The sequence below is a fragment of the Nicotiana tomentosiformis genome, chromosome 1 (assembly GCF_000390325.3).
Source record: "Nicotiana tomentosiformis chromosome 1, ASM39032v3, whole genome shotgun sequence".
Lineage (NCBI taxonomy): Eukaryota > Viridiplantae > Streptophyta > Magnoliopsida > Solanales > Solanaceae > Nicotiana > Nicotiana tomentosiformis.
The window spans coordinates 17,835,669-17,856,913 of NC_090812.1; the positions used below are offsets into that span (position 1 = coordinate 17,835,669).

The 21,245-nt window shown below is 36.4% G+C and overlaps 2 protein-coding genes across 2 annotated transcripts; one reads left to right on the forward strand and one right to left on the reverse strand.

Annotated features, from left to right (window-relative positions):
- Positions 1-581: 581 nt before the first annotated feature.
- LOC104098263 (uncharacterized) lies at positions 582-2,030 on the forward strand. The gene is made up of 2 exons (XM_009604953.4): positions 582-1,086; positions 1,176-2,030. Exons 1-2 carry the CDS (start codon positions 727-729, stop codon positions 1,782-1,784), a joined length of 969 nt encoding a protein of 322 aa, XP_009603248.1. The 5' UTR covers positions 582-726; the 3' UTR covers positions 1,785-2,030.
- A 2,718-nt stretch (positions 2,031-4,748) lies between these two features.
- Positions 4,749-10,685, reverse strand: LOC104098257 (serine hydroxymethyltransferase 7-like). Its single transcript, XM_009604942.4, has 4 exons — positions 9,360-10,685; positions 7,874-8,279; positions 5,583-5,684; positions 4,749-5,487 (listed from the first exon to the last, which is right to left on the reverse strand). The coding sequence occupies exons 1-4, from the start codon at positions 10,410-10,412 to the stop codon at positions 5,264-5,266; spliced, it is 1,785 nt and encodes a 594-aa protein (XP_009603237.1). The 5' UTR covers positions 10,413-10,685; the 3' UTR covers positions 4,749-5,263.
- Positions 10,686-21,245: the final 10,560 nt, after the last annotated feature.

The following is a 21,245-nucleotide window of genomic DNA, read 5'->3' on the forward strand; positions in this document are numbered from 1 at the left end:
TAATAATCTCAACTCCAAGACCTCATCATTAATATCTCCTTAAACTTCCCCATTACACAGCTAAATAACTCATCAAAAGAATAATTAATAAATTAAAAGGAGAGAAAAAGGTGAGAAGCACTCAATTCCAAGAGGGAACCAAATCAAAATTGAAGGATGAGAAGAAAGAATAAGAAGTATCTCAGACAAAGTAGTCAAACTTTTACAGCCCAAGAAAACAAAATCTAGGGCCTTCATAGAATAAAGAGCTATATAATTAAAAATACTATTAAAGAAAAAAAACTGAAGATTTCTCCCTAATTATCATTTTATGTGCAGACACCCTTTTTGATTCTTGAAAGGTCTGCAGACTAAATCTTTATGAATAGGAAAGTGTAATGTTTAAGGCCAACTCATTAACTTCTCGTGTTTGCTTTTTCTTTTCATTTAGACTTAGGAATTCCCTTTTTTCCCTTTCCACTTTTTCAATTCCAGCATTTCTCTGCTTCCTTTAAATAATGAATATGGCAGATTCTCCAATCATCTCCTCCACTCTGTAGCAAACACACATAATTGCCCCCAACAACCAATCCTTTTCACTATATAGACTCCTATGTCCTAACCCCTTAAGCTACTCACTTCCTTATTTTACCTTCTTGAATTCACTTCCAATACATATAACCATCAATATTTTGTCACCTTTTCTTCTCTTCTAACTTACCATCTTCTTCTTTTTCAATCTTTGTGATGAATCATTCTTCCTCTACAACTTCTGTTAATGGTTTCTACAACTTCCTCACTAGAGGACTTGACAATCTTGATCACTTATTCCTGTCTCAGAACTTCATGTCTTTCCATTTTCTTCAACATGTTTTGTCAACTTTGAGATCTTTTCATTCCCAGTTAACATTTCTGGTTCAAAAACTACATTTGCCTGTTGGAGAGAAATGGCTTGATGAGTACATGGATGAAAGTTCAAGACTTTGGGAAGCTTGCCATGTTCTCAAATCAGCAATCTCCAGCATGGAAAATTATTACACTTCTGGTGCCAATTTAGCTTCTTCTTTTGATGATCACAACATTTTAAATCCTCTGCTTTCCCGCCAGGTTGTTTTAATTTTCTTGGCATAATCAAACCATGTATCTATATCGAATTTTTTTGCATAAAGTTGTAATCTTTTTTCTTGATCATACAGGTTATTCGCGCGATAAATAGATGTCAAAGAGAAATAGTAGCACTTGAAGAAGAAAACAAGAGCTTAATGGAAACAAGAATGCAAGATTTATCATTGAGGTTCGACGAAAATATTATGATAGGATCAAAATTCAATGGATTCAGTGGCTTTAGAGGGGTGCTTTATGCAATGAAGAATGTCAGCTCATTGCTTTTGGCCATTTTGGTAAGTGGACTTGTATATTTTTGGCCAGGGACAAGTTTTTACCAAGGGAATGGTCATGAAGGGAACATGGTTTTCGGTTCATCTTTTATGGTTTCAACATCAAGATTGCATCAGAGAGTAGTAGCAGAGGTGAATCAGGCAGAAGGGCAGCTGCCCGGAATCCTACTTTTCGAGTATCAAAGAGCAAGAGTAGCTATGGCTGAGCTGAAAATGGAACTAGAAAGAGCCAAGGAGTGTGGATTAGTATTAACACAAATTGATATCCAAGACAAGATTGAAAACTTGAAAGATTGCTTTGGAATGTTGAAATGTGGGGCAGAAAGCATCATTGGACAACTTGATGACTTCTTTGATGAAATAGTAGAAGGAAGAAAGAAACTTTTGGATATGTGCACTCATAGGTAAAGACAACAAAGAAAGAACAAATGGAGAAAGATGTGTGCAGCCATAGCCTTAGAGATTGTAGAAGTGTAAGGAATAACTTAGTGGAGTAGTTTCTTTTCTTTTTTTTAAATATTTTGGCTCTACTTCTTTTTATCCATCTCTCTCTCTATTTTGGTCCTTTTTTGGCATCCTAAAATGTCAATTTTCTTATTTTGCAGCTAAGTTTAGTCTTGAAAACTTTAGGAAGAAGTTTGCTCTGTTAAGTAATGCATGAATATTATCCTCAAGGAAAAAAACCAGAATGTGATTCTTCCTTTGAATAAAAGTAACATTACTAAACAAGAAGAATATGTTGGATAAAGATAGCTTCAGTAAAAAAGAAAAAGAATTCTAAAAAATATTTCCACTCAAGGAGAAGATTCTTCTCCTTATCATCAATAACTGGATCAAAGATAAGAAATGTTTGTTCTTGTTTTACTGACAAGGCCAGCAGTCAGTCACCTCAGTGGAATAGAACTGGAAGATTGATATGAATCACAATTGCCATATGCTACTTTTATTGTATATGCTCTTTATTCTATCAACATATTTAATCACTTGTAGACATATACAGTTTGTTTATTTAACTGTCAATTCATACCCTACAAAGAATCATCCAAACGTACAAGATAGAGACCATCTATCATACGCCTTATACTTAACTAACAATGTTATTATATGGTTAGACCTAACTCGAGTTAGGGCATTCTATCGTTTCCCTCAATCGTTTCACTGTTAGATCGTCGTTTAGTGGTAAGAGAACAGTATATTATGTATGGGATAGACAGGCGTCTAATATTTAGGCGGAGAAGGTTAAAGAAGCAGACCCATTATCTACTAACTTTTTAAGACGCGGCAAGACCTCCCTCTCCTCTCCCCCCATCATCAATTTAGAATGAACATTGTGATTACAATTCAACTACTTAAAGACCATCTACTCCCCAACCAAAACCAAGATGAAGATTATGATTATCCCAACTAACGTATTAAATTATACTTCTTTAAGGCAACGTCTTGATGTGTTGAGGAAACATAGGAGCTGAAAGAATAATTTAATACTCCTATGTTAGTAGGTATTGTCTTTAGGAGAATGAAGTTATAATAGACAACTTAGCTAGGTTAAGGGTTACTGAAATTGGAAGATGCTTCTTCTGTCAAATGGAAAAGAATGTGATACCACCTAAATAAAGTAAATAAAGGAATGATGCTTCCTGCCCACATGACATCTATTTTTAAGATAATGACAGCTGCTTAGTAATGTTAACAGAGATTAGATAGGTCTTTTTTACTTTGTTGGTCGGTCTTAATCGCAGCCAACAATCCTCTTTTCTTGCAATTAAGTTTGTCTAATTCACATTAACTAGATGTGTTAGAACCTTGATTAAAGATGTTAAACATGCTAAATCTTTGATTTATTAACAGCCTAAAAGTTGATGGGGGAAAGAAGTTCTTTATAGCTTTTTCTGATACGGCCCCATATTTGAATTTCCTTTCTTGTGAGCAATTCAACGATTTTCTTTAAGAGGAGACAGCTAACATGACTGGCATCAATTCAAACAGGAAAGCAACAGAAACAGTTCGCAAAAGGTACTGGAAAAAGGATTACTAATTCTGAACTTAAAACCATCAACGACTTCGGTTAAGGAAAGACAGTTTAGGTCATAGAGCAAGATGGGGGGGAGGGGAAGCTGAGATATCGAAAGTAACCAAAGGGTGATAATTATATTATTGAATTCTCAATAATAATACTAAAAAACAACTCTCAATTCACAACACTTTTTAAAGTGTAGACTTGACATACTAGAAATATGGGAGATTAAAAAAAAACGTGAGATGCTTTAGTTTTTTAATGTAATCATCAAGGGAGACTTTGAGCTAGTACTAGATTTTTTAATCCAATATACCTTGACTCAGGAAATTATTAATCATTCAAGTTGTGAAAAAGTGATGGAGAAGTGGGCGGAGACAAAGGGAAAAGGAAGAGAAGGATCATGAGATTCCTGGGCTAGCATTCATTTCTTCTCAAACACTAAAAAAGCAGTTTTTTTTCTTTTAACTGTAGGAGCTTTTGTCTGATTCCCAGAAAAGGGATTCTTTTTTTCTGTTATCAAGGAATTAAATGAGAGCAAATATGAAAAGAGTACTATAGCATGTGTAGTAATTGATTGTTGTTATAATGTTATTGTTGGTCGAATAAATGATGATGAGAAGAAAAGCAGCAGCTCTCTGTTCTGTGGGCAGTGCAGAGTGGCTGCTGTCAACAGAGTCTATACTAGGCGCTGTACTAGGGTATATCTTCTTGTATCTCAACCTAGCACCAGCTCTCTGACATGTCTCCTGTTTCCCTGTGAAATGCGATTCCTCTCTTTTTCTTCTCTAATTATTATCTTCTTTTTTACTTCTTTACAACTTGCAACTCAGACTTGTTCCTTTCAACTATCCACATCATGATTCTGGTTTGCCAACTTTTCAGTTCTTTTCCCAGATCTCCAGCCCCCAAGCCCCAAGGGAGGGAAAAGAACAACTTTCTTCTTTCTTCCTGCTTTTGGTCTACCTTATTGGACAATGTAAAAAAATTGCTAGACTTCGTGGAGACCCGATTTAAAGTCATGGCAACTAATCTGTGCCAACTCCATCCCTAGCATTAACCATGGGCTAGGCTATCTTTAGTAGATCGCAATCGTTTCAAAGAAGAAGGGATTTGTCAATGCATGTCTAATGAGATGAACATCTAGCAGCTCTTGATAGACCATAGAATGTATCAAAGAAGTACTTCACCTGATTATAATAGAGACAGAAACAAATGCTTATCCAACACCCTCTAGAAGTAGCTTCCTGTGATGCAATACCACCTGAGTCAACACAGAAAATGGAAGGCAGAACAATATAAAAAGGTAAGGAACTGGAAATTTGAGTCATCCTGCCAAAAACAACTACGACTAACAATTTTTCCAAACAATCCCTTAAATTCTCCTTTGTTTTTCTCTCAAGGTGTGTGTACATTCATTCAACCTTGTAATCTCTTCAATGAGAAAATTACAGGGTATATACAAGTTGAATATTAAAGATATAATAATATAGGTACAACCAAGAATAACGAGGACCCAAAACAACAGTCTATCAAAACAGCTATAAGAGGATGAATTGGGTCCCTCATGACAATACTATTAATTTACCAAACCCTCAACAAAAATACTGAAACTGTGGCAAGGTTCAGCTACTTGAGATTTGTCTTGGCACCTCCAGCCAACCTTGACAATCGTTAAGGACGCAAAATACTCCAACGTGACATATCATAAGTTAATCCAGGCTTTGAGCTCAAGGGACACTTAAAAATCATATCAAGCCGAGTCAATTACTAACCAAGAATTTGGGTGCACCGCTGTTCTCCCAATCCACAGAAAAGGTTGGTCAACCAACAAAAAAAGAATTTATCCACCAAAACGAGATTTCCAGCTAAATTATACTTCAAATCCAGGCATTGCAAACAGGGATGCAAAACTTTCAACACGTGTTCGTAACTCGATAACATCTTTGTTGTTCTCAAGGCCTTTCAGAAAAGCCTTTGCGAGCTTTCCATGTTCTCTCTGTACTGAATTTGTAATCTGCGCTGCCTTGAGGAGGAAATCTGTTATCGTCTCAAAATCACTCTCTATACAGCCTCGGGATGTCATAGCAGGGGTACCTGCAGTCAGAGCAAGAAAAAGTAATTACGCAAACAGCTTTCAACTCCAAAAAGTTGATATATGTGGCTCCACACCAAAAACAGACTGAACTTACCTATCCTCACACCTCCAGGGGTAATACTTCCATTATCATCGAAGACCATTACTTTGTTGAGAGTGATGTAACACAACTCGCAAACCTTTTCAAAATTCTTACCTGTAAAATAGAAGTATAAAGATCAGTACTAATACACTAAAAACGAGGCAAGTCAGCAAATGCTATTTAAGTCCCATTAAAATAGCAGTATCCGGTCCCAGATAATCCTATTGAAGCAGGCAGCATTTGGTCCCAGAATCAGTAAGCAAAAGAATTGGCACAGATTTAGATGGTACAAGTAAGCTACTTAAAGGCCTCGATTCTAGGCACATCGCGTCACTTAAGTAGCGCTCCAGTACAGGCACCACGCACCACAACGTCCATGGGCTCTCTCCTAAAGAGAATAGCACCAAACAAATAACTAGATGACAGCAATATATTAATTATCAAGAAATTTTTATGGACGGACAAATTAATGAATGGGAAAACAAATTAGAATTTATTAAAAGAAAATTACTCACCAATAATGAATTAGAAAAATGCTTGCCAGTCAGAATCAATATGATTTAACAACAACAAAAAACCCAGTGTAATCCCAATAAATGGGGTCTGGGGAGGGTAGAGTGTACGCAAACCTTTGACAATTTTTCTTTTTCATATTAGCCTTTCGTTCAGAAAAGCTCGTGCTTTCATTACATTGCTAGTAGACATTAGGTGCTTTTCTGCCTTTTCGCCTTTGACAATATTGAGTTGAGCTGCGTTATGCTAGGAGTTAACTCTCCTGGAAAACGCACATGACAGGCCATTGAACAATAGTACATGCTTATTTTTATATGTAAAATGTTCTAACTTTTATGATCAGTCAAACATATGCTAAAGCTAAAAAATATTACGTTACTTTCAAACAGTGATTTGCTGCTATGGTAGGACTTAACTTTCTGGAAAACACACCTCACATACCATTTAACAATATATAGATGCTTTTTTTGGAAATGCCAACAGTATATTTGCTAAAATTACTTTTTTTGGATACAATGATAAGCTAAAATTACTGTTTGAGTTACTTTTGTACATTAATCTTCGTCACCTTATCATATTACGTCCATGTTAACTGCTACCAACTTTACTCTCAAATTTCATGTAGGCATCTTTGTGTTCTGTTCAAATGCCAGAACAAACAAAGTTCGAGTAGTAAGAGATGCACAAAAACAAATTTGTGCCTCCCACACAATCTCCATTTCTTAACAAGTACCCATTCTTAACAAGTACCCACTTCAGACTGTTCTTTTTTTTTTTTTTTTGATAACCGTGGTGTCCGGACCAGTTTGCGCGCACCTCGACTAATTCCACGGGATACCTACCACCTCCCACCAGCAACAAGTACCAGGTAACTCTATCCACCAAGGCTTGGATAGATGGGAAGAAATCACCTAGTATTTGCCTCCGCTGGGATTTGAACTTGAGACCTCATGGTTCTCACCCACTTCATTGACCACTAGGCCACACCCTTGGGTGCACTTCAGACTGTTCTTTAAATAATCAATTCAACTCAAACAGAACATTTAATTGAGTTGGATGGAATTAGTATATGACAAGCAGTCAAGTTCTCTCAAGTTCTCTCAGGAATCACACGTAAGAGACTTGGCGGGTTTAGAGCCTCTCGACAACCTTCAGAGAGCAGCAAAGCAGATCACACTTTTAAAGAAATCTAAAAACCAAACCTTATGAGATATGCTGTCAAAGTTGGACAAATGTTGATCCCAAGATCATAGAATAAACTAATAATTTCATTGGAAAAGAAATACACAATCAATTCAATCAACTCAGTGGCAAAAATGATATAGAAGCCCAGTCAGAAACAGTGCCACAGGAATTGACAGCAAAACCATAGGAATAAAACATAAGCAAAGAAGACACATTCAGTTCATTGACCTCACTAGGACTAAAAAATTAAGAGATGAATGACAGCCCAGTGCTTATGACCAAAAATGCCAAATGCCTTACAAAACTAGACTGGTTTTTTATTTTATTTTCTTCTCAAGAAGTATCTTACTCCACTGTAGCAGAATGGTTACAACGCAATCATCTGATCAAAATATTTGAGGCTTGATGCTTAGTTGATTGATAATATCTTACTCCACTGCCCCTTAAATTTCCAATTCGTTCTTAGAGTTCAACAAGAAGTATCCAAATAGATGGGGAGAAAGGGCAATGATGGTACGCTAGCCACAAGAAACAAACAGATTTCATGAATGAAATTCACCAGAAACATATGTGGCAAGAAGTATTAGAGAAAAAGTTTTAGAAACCTGTTAACCCAAGATTTCTCAGATCCCACAGTATCATGTGATTGTCAGTCCCTCCAGTAACCAGTCTGCAATTTCTTCTCAATAAAGCAGCTGCTAATGCCTGAGCATTTCTCTTAACTTGTTGCATATATGTCTTGTATTCAGGAGTAGCCACTTGCTTCAATGCTATGGCGAGGGCAGCAATATGGTTGTTGTGCGGCCCTCCTTGCAATGCAGGAAAAACAGCAAAGTTTATCCTCTCCTCAAAATCATACTTATCACCACCATCACCTTGATTCAAGAGCAGGCCTCTCTTTCTTGGCTTTGATCCTTTCCTATAAAAGATAATACCTCCCCTAGGACCTCGAAGACTTTTGTGAGTTGTTGAAGTAACTATATCACAATAATCAAAGGGACTCGCACATTCCTGCAGCAAAAAGCCATGCCACAAATCAACTTTGACAAGATCAGATGGGAAATAATTCATATAACAGATTTATTTTGAGAAGAAATTGCAGGCAGATGCTAAGGGCATGAGCTGACGCCAAAACATTTACTCATGAAGAAAGGTTGACTTGGAGTGACGTGCCCAACATATTCTCTAGGGTCTACGATACTCCCCTTAGACATCATATCTTCCCATTTTAACACTAACTAAAAACATTTATTTCCTTGGAAAGTCAAAGATAATATTTTTAACCCTTTATCCAAAAAAAAAAAAAAGAACTCTTAAACAAAATGAACTCAGGACCAAATTCAATCATTTAACCATTTTACACCAATGCCCTGCAGATAAGTGGTAACAGATTCGAAAATGAACGGACATAAAGAGTAAAAATAAGTATAGCTCAGTTGTGAGACAACACCCAAAGGCCATATGTAACCCCCCCCCCCCCCCCAAAAAAAAAACCAAACCCCCCCACACACACCCAAAAAAATAGCAACCATAAAGTCAATATTATATAGTAGCATACTGAATTCATCAAGCAAGGCACTGCCATACGAGCTCAAAATTGAATGGCATATTATTGCTTTGCAGTGAAATTGCCCGTTAATACATTCAGCAAATAACAAAATTGAGATTATAACTATGACAAGAATCCAAGAGAAGCCGATCATGAATCAGAACAGGTGAGACTTGTCAATCAGATAATTTCCACATTAAAATTCTAAGGGAAGGTGTCATCTATAAGGGAAACTTGCTTCAGTAAGCTGGCTGTTTTTTTCTTAGAAGTGGTATTTATGAATCAGTAAGCTTATATAATTAACCTCTCAGTATTTAACCTAATTAAAACAGTTTGAAACCAAAGGCATCCATACATGGAAGGGAACTGCACCAAAGCATCATTTATTGCGTCGAATCTTCTTGCTTTCAAACAAAACATCGGCAATGAGCACTAAAATGGTTAAGTAAATTAAACTGATGCACGAATGACATGAATGAGCATAGGATCGTGCCCGGTGAGCATTAACCAAAATAACTAAAGAGCCTCAAAGAAAAGATCACCTTTGCAGCAATGAGACCGCTAATTTGTGCCATATCACACAACAAAACTGCACCACATTTGTCTGCAATCTGTCTAAACTTTGCATAATCCCATTCCCGGGGATACGAACTCCCCCCACATATAAGTATCTTAGGACGGAAATCAAGAGCCCTTTCCTCAAGCTTATCAAAATCTACATGCCCAGTTTGGGGGTCAACCTTATAAGACAGACTCTCAAAGAAAATTGAAGCCCCTGAAACTTTCCTTCCATTAGGAAGATAATACCCATGACTTGTGTTTCCACCAGACGGTGTATCCAATCCCATTATCCGATCACCAGGCAGTAGCAAACCAGTATAAACCGCAAAGTTTGCCGAAGTACATGAATATGGCTGCACATTCACACCCCAATTCTCTGGGTCAAGTCCAAAAGCAGCTAATGCACGCTTACAACATAGAGTCTCAATCTCATCTATAAACTGATTACCACCATAGTACCTTGCCCCTGGTGCTCCTTCAGAATACTTGTTTGTTAAATGGCTCCCTAATGCCTCCATCACAGCCTTGCATACAAAATTCTCAGAAGCAATCAGTTCAATCCCTTTGTACTGTCTCTGCTTCTCCTTCTCCATTATCTCAAATATATCCGGGTCAGCTACCTGTAAACCCTGATTACCCCAAGCCCTAACAGCATTTTTTCGCGATTCTAGCCCTAGCATATGCTCATTGGAACTCGTAACCCTAAAGCTCTTCGAAGACGAAGAAGACGACGTGCTATCAGTATCTCTCCTCCGCTTTATACACATAGAATGCCCTAGAATACGAAATTCTTCAACTTCCCTCTCTTCATCCCCACTCTCTCCCCCATTCTTCTCGTTCTCCTCCGTTTGCTTGTCCATCAGTTGAAGTGGAACCGGCGGAACCAGATGCGATTGGTCCTTAACCCTAGAATCGATCTGAAAAGTGATCGAGTCGTCGGCGATATGAGCCCGATTAGGTGCGCTTCCCGCCGGGGACGCATGAGCAATAAACCCTAGCGAGAGACTACTCGATTGCGATTGGCTCAAATCCATCGTAATTGAAAAAAACAATCACAACATCCGACAATTCTCAGAATTGAAACAATAATAAACCCTAACCGTCCGGAAAGTTTTGATTTTGGGAGATTTTAAGGACAAGAACAACAGTAACAAGAGCAGAAACAGCGACCACAGCGGCGGAAACAGTCGGAGTAACAGTGCCGGTAGAAACGCATCGTCCAGATGAAAACACTAGATAGAAGGTAAAACTGTAGTTAAAAACGTTTGTTTCTCTGTGAATGATATGTAGAGAGGGAGAGACGAGAAATGCGTGGGTTTTTTGACAAAGACAGGGAAGATTCGAGGGGATGCACCTGGACGATTTTGCTCCTCTGATTCCGATGACCCGGCTGTGACTTTAACAAAACCTTCAACGAACTCCCGATAGGTACTAATTGGCTAAGAATCTGGACATTCGACAACAGCTGTATCGTCAATGTGCCTAGCACGGTTGGGCTAAATTGTAAGCCTCAAAAATTGAGCAGTAGTTTACTTCCTTCATTTAACAGTTGGGCTAACTTTAACTTCCAGCCGGTTCAATCTTTATACAAATAGCCGGTAGGATTCATTATTACTTTTCTTAATTAGTATACATAGATTAGACTTATTATAGGCATATTATATATGATTAGGCATGTATTGTACATCCTTCGGCTATTTGTAATTATGTGATTGTAATGGCACCTATTCTAATTAATTATTCAAATATTAATTGATTTTTTGCAAAAATAAAATTGCAATATACGAATGGTTCGCTTGATCAATTTATCGTAGTGAAATTCAAATATTTTTGGATGGATTAGTGCAGTTGTATACGGTATGGTATTCATTGGTGTTCATTGACCTAGAGAAAGCATACGATAAAGTCCCGAGGGAGGTTCTAATTTTCTTGTTGCTTACACTAGGGTAATTAAGGACGTGTATGAGGGAATTAAAACCCGGGTGAGGATAGTTGGTTGGGGGGACAGGAAATCGAACTACTTTTTAGTTGTAATGAGGTTGCAATAGGGGTCAACTCTTAGCCCATTTATTGTTTGTCTTGGCGATGGACACATTGACGTGCCACATTCAAGGGAAGGTGTCGTAGTGTATGATATTTGCGGACGATATTGTACTGATTGAGGAGATGCGATGTTGTGTTAACGTGAGACTAGAGATTTGGAAACAGACCCTTGGTCTAAAGGTTTCAAGTTGAGAAGGATCAAGACATAATACTTGGAGTACAAGTTTAGTGACGGGACTGATAAAGAGGATATAGACGTGAGGCTTGATACACAAGTCATCCCGAAGAGAGATAGTTTTAAGTACCTTGGGTATATTATCTAAGAAAATATGGAGATTGACGAAGATGTTACACATCGTTTTGGAGTTAAGTGGGTGAAATGGATACTCGCATCTGGTATTTTATGTGATAAGAATATGTCACCTAAATTTAAAGGTAAGTTCTACACAGTGGTTATCTGACCGACTGTGTTGTATGGGGCAGAGTGTTGGTCAATCAGGAACTTTCATGTCCAAAAAATGAGAGTAGTTGTAATGACCCAACCGGTCGTTTTGAACATTTGCACTTCGCTCGGTAGTTTACGGGCGTGAGTAACTCCGTATGATGTATTTTGATTTGTGTGAATCATCTGTTTTGGTTTTCAGGTTATTCGGGACTGATTTGGAAGAATGATTCTCAACTAGGGAGCTTTAAATTTGAAAGAGTTGACCAAGTTTGACTTTTTAGAATTTGACCTCTGATTGAAATTTTGATGGTTCCGTTAGGTCCGTTGGGTGATTTTGGACTTAGGAGCGTGTCCGGATTGTGATTTGGAGGTCCGTAGTGGAATTTGACTTAAAATGGCGAAAGTTGGATTTTTGAAAAAGTTTGACCAAGAGTGGACTTATTGATGTCGGATTCGGATTGTGATTCCGGGAATTAGAATAGGTTTGTTATGTCATTTGGGACTTGTGTGCAAAGTTTGACGTCAATCGGACGTGATTTGATAAGTTTCGGCATCGGTTGTTGAAGTTTGAAGTTCAAAGTTCATAGATTTCGATTTGAGGTGTGATTCGTCATTTAGATGTTATTATGTGTGTTTTGAGGCCTCGATTAGGTCCGTATTGTGTTATGGAACTTGTTGGTATGCTTGGACGGGGTCCCGAGGGGCTCGAGCATGTTTCAGATGGATTTCGGATCATTTTTCTTCAATGTTGCTATTGCTGGTTCTGGTATGACCGCACCTGCGGCTGGTTTGCGCATGTGCGATGGTCGCAGAAGCGACGAAGGGGTCGCAGGAGCGGAAATATTGCTGGGAGTAGGGTTCCGCAGAAGCGGAGATTGCTTCGCATCTGCGAAGGTGCATATGCGGTGAGTTGAGCGCAGAAGCGGTTGGCAGCGCAGAAGCAACATTTGGGCGCGCGCCTGCGAGTGCGCAGATGCAGGTATTTTACCGCAAGTGCGAAGGCAGGATCCAGTGCTTCTCCGCAGAAGCGTGATTTTGGTCGCAAAAGCGACGCCGCAGAAGCGTCTAATGTGTCGCAGGTGCGAAAATGCTGGGCAGAATGATAAATATAAGGGTTCGCGATTTTAGCTTCATTTTAACATTTCAAGCTCGGATTGAGGCGATTTTTGAAGCAAATGTTACCATATGAATTGGGGTAAGTGTTCTCTACTCGGTTTTGGTTAGATTTCATTAATCTACCTTCATTTTGGTAATTTTATTGTGAATTTAAAGAGGAAATTTGGGGTTTTGGCCTAAAGTTTCATAATATGAATTTTTGAGTTTTGAACGTCGAATTGGAGTCAGATTTGAGTGAAACTAATATGGTTGGACTCGTAATTGAATGGGTTATCGGATTTTGTGAGTTTTTTGGGTTCTGAGGTGCGAGCCCGGTGTGATTTTTGGCCGATTTTGAATTTTTATTAAGGATTTGATCTTTATCATTTGGAATTATTTCATTGGGATTTATTTGATGTATTTGAGTTGCTTTTAACTAGTTTTGAGCCGTCCGGAGGTCTCTACGCATGTGATGGTATCTTTGGAGTATCGCTTGGCTTGCTCGGTATTGATAATAGCTTGTTCGAGGTAAGTAACTCTTCTAAACTTAGTGTTGAGGGTATGAAACCCTGAAATATGTGTTATGTGATTGGTATTGAAGTGACACACATGCTAGGTGATGGGCGTGCACCAAGTGAATTGGGACTCTGTTATTTTCATGGCACTGTATAGTATTCCTATTTTGTTAATATCCATGTTTTCACCATGCGGTAAAGTAAATGAGCTGTCAATCATGCTAGATATCATGTATAGGCTTTATGCCAATACTGTTGGGACCCATAGTGGTCGTTTCTTGCTGTCATTTTACTGATTTCATTGATATTTCGTACTCAGTCATATTCATGCATTCATATCATATCTCAGTCCCAATTTTTATTTATTGATACATCATATCATTATTGTCGGGCTAGTTTCATGACATTGTGAGCCCGTGAGTTATGGGAACGGGTTGCACGCAGTAGCATGTTATATTGATTTATGCCTAGATCTGGCTTATGATAGCGCTTGGGTTGTAGGAGCCCCTCCGGAGTCTGTACACACTCCCAGTGAGCGCGGTTGATTATATTGAGGGATGGATCTTTCCTGTACATGGATCTTGTCTGAATCATTGATATACCTGGAGATGAATCTTCTCCATGGGGCCGGATTGGCCTTCCTCGGTACTGAGTGACTGATGGTTAGTGATGTATATATTCCGGGATGGATCTTCCCTGGGCCGTATGGGCCATATACAGTACCAAGTGGTTGAGCATAATGAGTGAAAAGTGTGAGACAATGAGATTGAGTACTCTGAGAGTGTGAGTGTCACGACCCGAAATCCCCACATTCGGATCGTGATGGCGCCTAACATTTCACTTGCTAGGCAATCCAACGTTAGAATAATATTATCTATTTTTAAAATAATTTTTATATTATTAATAATCAAGAAAATAAATGTGGAAGCAAAGTTTGAAACATAGTGAAATAATTCATAAAAAAAAAATAACAGTGTCTAAATACCATCCCAGAATTGGTGTCACAAGTGCATGAGCTTCTAGAATAAATACAAATAAATATTTGAATAAAATAAAATTGTCTGGACATAAAACACAAAGTTAAAGTAAAATAGACGGGGACTTCAGAACTGCGGACGCCATGCAGTTATACCTCAAGTCTCCTCTAGTAGCTGAAATCCGAGCAAGTCTATGGTACGCCGCTGGGACCAACTCCGAAATCTGCACAAGAAGTGTAGAGTATAGTATCAATACAACCGATCCCATGTACTGGTAAGTGCTGAGCCTAACCTCGACAAAGTAGTGACGAGGCTAAGGCGGTTCACTTACATTAACATGTACGCAATATTGATGACAACAATAAATAATAGAAATAAAACATGTAGCTCATTTGTAATAATTGAAGCCAACTCAACAGTCATAATCCATTATCATTTCAACCAATTCTGTTTGCAGCGTGCAACCCGCTCCTCCAATATATTCATTTTAATCAAGTCTGTTGTAGCGTGCAACCCGATACTCCTATATATATATATATATATATGTCGACTTTTAAATAAGTCTGTTGCGGTGTGCAACCCGATCCTCCAATATATTCATTATAATCAATCCTGTTGCGGCGTGCAACCCGCTCCTCCAACATATTCATTTACCAATTCTTATAGAAGAAATTTCTCTAATAAATACAATAATTAATATAAGATTATAAGACAACAAGCATACAATAATTATGATTTAATTATGAAACAAACAAAGGCAAATAGCAAATTATTATGGAAATCAGAGAGAAAATATGTAGTTTAATATATAATATGCTAAATGTCAAATAACAATTAAGGCACATAATTCAAATAGCATGTAACAATTAATGCAGGAATTCAAGAATTAATATTTGACAAAGAATAGGAGAGAAACAATTATTATAATAATTAATTCATGATTTAAAAATATTTATGATTTTTCAAGTAAGCAGGCAAACAATTAATTTGACGACGTATAGACACTCGTCACCTCGCCTATACGTCATTCACATGCAATTCACATAACAAATAATTTGAAGGTTCTATTCTCTCAAGTCAAGGTTAACCGCGACACTTACCTCGCTTTGCAAATTCCAATCAATTACTCGACCAGAGCCTTTCCTTTTAAATTTGTCTCCAAAAGCTTCAAATCTATTCACAAACAATTCGATATACTCAATACGAATATAAAACTTAGCATATTCGACAGTGGGACTCCCGGATAAAAATCCAAAATTCATTAAAATATTCGACAGTGGGACCTACGTCTCAAGTCTCGAAAAAACTTACGAAATCCGAACACCCATTCCGAGAAGAGTCCAACCATACAAAAATTATCCAATTCCGATATCAAATGGACCTTCAAATCTTAAATTTTTTTTTTGGAAGATTTTATAAAAATTCCAATTTCTTTCATCTAAATCCAAAATAAATGATGAATATAGACTTAGATTTATGAAATACAATCATATATGATGAAGAACACTTACCCAGTTCGAAATCGTGAAAAACTCCTTTGAAATCGCTCATAAACCGAGTTCTAATTGAGGGTTTGTGAAAAATAGGAAAAATCCCGTTTTGGTTCTGTTTTAAATCACAGGCATCAGGCCTTCTTCGCGTTCGCGAAGGGCCTGTCGCGTTCGCGATGAATAGCAGCCCGTGGCTTTCGCGTTCGCGGGGTCCTCCTTCGCGTTCGCGAAGGCTTTTTTTCCCCTGGCCTTCGCGTTCACGTGCCAGTTCTCGCGTTCGCGTAGAAGGACAACAGACGCCTCCCCCAGGCCTCTAAAGCTTCGCGTTCACGTTGAGTTGGTCGCGATCGCGAAGGGTGAAGTCCCCATAGCTTCGCGTTCGCGACCCAATCTTCACGTTCGCGAAGAAGAAAATTCAGCCGGCATAGTTTGCTCTTCGCGTTCGTGAGAGTACATTCGCGAACGCGATGAAGGAAATACCAGAAGCCTGAAGTTGCAGAAAATCAGATTTTTCTAAGTTCAAAATCATCCCGTATCATATCCGAAACTCACCCGAGCCCTCGGGATTTTAAACCAAACATGCACACAAGTCCTAAAACATCATACGAACTTGGTCGCGCGATCAAATCGCCAAAATAACACCTAGAACTACGAATCGGATACGAAATCAAAAGAAGTTTTCAAGAAAACTTTAAAACATATATTTTTACAACGGACGTCCGAATCACGTCAAATCAACTCCGATTCTCACCAAATTTGGCAGATAAGTCATAAATATTACAGTGGACCTATAACGGGCTCCGGAACCAAAATACGGACCCGAGGTCAATAAATCTAACATCAGTAATTTCTTTAAAATTATTAAGCTTTCAAGCTTTTAATTTTTCATCAAAATTCTATATCTCGGGTTAGGGACCTCGAAATTCGATTCTGGGCATACGCCCAAGTCAAAATACTGATCCGGGCCCGTTTGCTTAAAATATTGACCAAAGTCAACTCAGTTGAGTTTTAAAGCTCTATTTCATATTTTAATCCATTTTTCACATGAAAACTTTTCAAAAAATTTTACGGGCTGCGCACACAAGTCGAGAAATGATAAATGGTGATTTTTGATATCTTAGAACACATAATTACTTATTAAATTTAAAGATGACATTTTGGGTCATCACAGTGAGTACATGATTCATCTCTGAGATGCATGGCATTGGCATGCACACATGACATACAGACATAGAGATGCATTTTTCCTCATGTTGTACGGTATCACATCATTCATGACTTTTTACACACATTTATATGTGGCCATAGAGAGGTATTTCACACTTGCTATCTGGAAAGAAAATGAAAAATCTTATTTATTGTGGAAAGGATATTTGGAAAAATTATAGCTTTCAAACTTACTCGTATTTTTGGCATTTTCGGTAAAAGATTTGGGTTTTTACTAAGATACTTGAAAAGCATGACAATTTTCTGAAACTGTGAACGAGCTAAGCATTTTACTTCTGAGATACATCTTTTATTACTTGTATTATGTTGTTATGAACTGTTGTGGGATATTGGTATTGGACTCGACCTTGTGTTAGCTCGTCACTACTTTCAACTTAAGATTAGGTTTGTTACTTATTAAGTACATGGGATCGGTTGTACTCATATTACACTTCTACACCTTGCGTGCAGATGTTGGACTGTTGATGTTGCTCTATTCGATGGGAGCTGGATTTGAAGATGTACCTGTGTCTCGGTTGTAGCCGCCTCTTGTTCGTGGTAGCCTTAGATCTATAAAACTCTGTTTATGTACTTTTCAAACAGACGATGTATTTATTTCATTTTCGCTTTGTAAACTCTATTCTTAGAAGCTCGTGATTTGTACTACCAGTTATTGGGGAATGTATTAGATTCAGATATATTTTTACTTAATTGCTTTATTAATTATTATTAGAATTGGTTAGTGCTTAAATGACTTACCTAGCTGGTTGGGTTAGGTGTCATCACGACTATTCGGATTTTAGGCCGTAACAGTAGTAGAGATGATAATGTTAAGATAGATGTGCGGGCTTACTAGGATTGATAAGATTAGGAATGAAGATATTCGGGCCGGTGTGGAAGTGGCCTTGATAGAGGATAAGATACGGGAAGCGAGGCTTAGATGTTTTGGGTATGTGAAGAGAATAAGCATAGACACCCTAGTAAGGAGGTATAAGAGGTTGGCCTAGGTCTGACAAGATGTAGACGTAGGCTAAAGACATATTAGGAAGAGGTAATTAGGCAGAATATGTCGTTGCTTCAGTTTACCGAGGACATGACCCTGAACAGGAAGGTGTGGAGGTCGAGAATTAAGGTAGAAGGCTAGTAGGTAGTCTAGGGTATTTCTTTTCAATACCAGTAGTAGTAGTGTTAGTCTTGTTTTCTATTATTATTATTATTATTATTATTATTATTATTATTATTATTATTATTATTATTATTATTATTATTATTATTATTATTATTATATTTCTAGTACTACATGTTGGTCCTTTTGCTTCATTTTATTATTATCTTCTTGTTGTAACTGTTACTTTCTTTTTATCTTTACTTGAGTGGAGGATCTATCAAAAACAATATCTCTACCTTCAACGTAGGGATAAAATTTGCGTACACATTATCATCCCCAGACTCTGCTTGTGAGACTATATTGGGTTTGTTATTTCTTTAGATTAGTGCAGTTGTTTCTCAATTTTCGAACAGTAACAAGAAATAAACTAGCATATAATATTGTCCAAGTGCATAGTAACATAAATGTTTAAGAATCAAATGATTACTTCTCATCAATTAGAATGAAATTTGAGTTACCTTTCATCCTAAAAAAAATTCTCCCTTTTTGCTGCCCCAATCCTCCCCATTCCCACAAAAAAGAGATACACGGTAAATAAGTTTTTTCCTTTCCTATATCATAAATTTAAGAGATAACATGGTTATTTCATCTTTAAAATAGACAACAATAATTCTATATCTATACTATATTAAAAGCACGAAGAATTTTAGCGAAATATCGTTCGCCTTTTTTACCCTTTAAAAATAAAGTTCTTACTAAACAAAATAGCCATTTAATAATTTTTTCTTAATATTTAGGACATTGAAAACAATTAAAAATATAATTACTACATCTTTTCTTATTTGAAATCGGTAAAAAGTCTTAAAATTAAGGACTTTAAAATGTATTAAGATTTTACTATATCAAAATTCTTTTCTTATTTAAAGTATGTTACCAAACTATATGTACGACGTCAATTAAGATGTTTATTCATTAGAATTTTTGTCTATCGTGGCACAAACATTCTTAGACGACTTTGAAGTCAATTAAGAATTTGTTTATTCAACGAAATTTTGTCTCTCGCGGCACAGGTTTTCTTAGACGGAAACTATGGCATATTTGTCTTTAATTTAGATTTTAATTATGTTTAATGCAGGGGTAGAGCTACAATATGAGTTTTGGGTTCGGATGAACCCAATAATTTTTGTTTAGACCCTTTATTTGTATTAAAAATTTATTAGATATATATAACTATTTAATCGTTAATCTAATAACTAAACGAGTTATGAATTTGATGATTAATTAAGAACACATAAACTTTATATCCTGGCTCCGCCTCTGATTTAATGACTTCATTATTGCTTTAAGAGTCAATTTTCTGTGAAAGAGTCTTGTCTCAGATTCATTTTACATAGCCATACAAATAGTTTGATATTTTTGTTTGCTTATTAGTGATTTTACTTTTGTTCTTAATCTCTTTTTATATTTTTTGGTATCGTTTTACCCTTGTTCTTTCATCCTTCCAATTTTAGGTTGCGGAATCTAGGTCTTAGAAACTTTTGGAACCTTTGAAGTTGACACAAGAAAGCATATTGAGGTAACTTATTATTTTCTTATGTTTAGCGATCATGTGTCTAATATTTATTTATATAAATTATTTACTTATTATTTGAATAATGTGAAATAATTATAACTTTTTAATTAATTTAGTTCATGCGTAGTAAAGAAAAACTAAATATTCAACTCAATCTACTATTTATCAAGATTTAATAATCTGAGTTGATATTCTTACGAAAAGATTTTTAAATGGCAAATTAGTAAATTAAAATATATTTTTTAGTTGGTTAATTTTTTTTTCTTTCATAGAGTTAGATAAAAGCTGACAGTTGCGCTACTGAATCTTTATAAACTGGTCTGAGAAAAAAAAAAAAAAAATGAGAGTAAAAATTAAGCAAACACTAAAAGTGAAAGTACTGAATTACTTTTCAAGTAGTAAAGAATATTTGAAAAAGACTAAGTCTGATGCCCTCCATATTAATTATTTCTCCTCCTGTAACACACTTTCTTTTCTGTATGCATATATTCAAGTTTTCTATCTCATTTAAGTTGTGATTATTTTTTTATTGTTTTGTAAATTAACTCTTGAAAATTCATTGTTTCTTCGTGACTTTTAACCATTATTGGATTAAATTAATGTATAATATTCTCAAGTAATTTTCTCTACACTCTTTGATAAATTTTGTGACACTAATCCTACCTTTAAAGAAATAATTAATGTTATCGAATCATAATTAAGAAAAATATACATAATAGTAGTAATTTAATATGAAATGCCAGCTAGCTACAACCAAGGATATTGAAAATCGGTGAAAAGATGCTCAACATTTAGTGCCACAAAAATCACACAAAATTATTTTTAAAGACTTAACGTTATCGCTATAAACTGTTAACCTCGAACTTTCTTAAGGAAACCGCTCTAAGGCTTAACAAAAGTGCGTAGGTGAATTTGAATAACTACTTGTTCAAAACATATACGTAAAAGTATTATTTTCATTTGTGAAAATATTTATAAAAAAAAAAAAGAAGCAATACCAGGTCATAACATGAAGAAATGCATGGAGTTATTCTTAAAATGTCTCCCATGATGTAAATCTTCTCTCAAAATTTAGTCTTTGAACTCCAAAATGAATTTAATTTTGGTTACATATATATAATAATCGTGACATTACAACTTAGAGAAAATAAACTGAACGCCACAACACAAAATAAAGATTACAAATAAACATCAATATTCATAAGTTTCATGAACTTATATTTTATTTTATTTTTTATTTTGTAACTCAAGCATATTTATTATTTATGTGATTTTCTTAAAATTTATATTTCTTAGTATGGGGTACACGTGCAACACGCGTACCCTAAAATTAGTAAATGATAAATCCTTCAAATTGTTAAATATTATTTCTGAAAGCCAAAATATGACAGAAACTAGTCTTTGGAAGACAAATG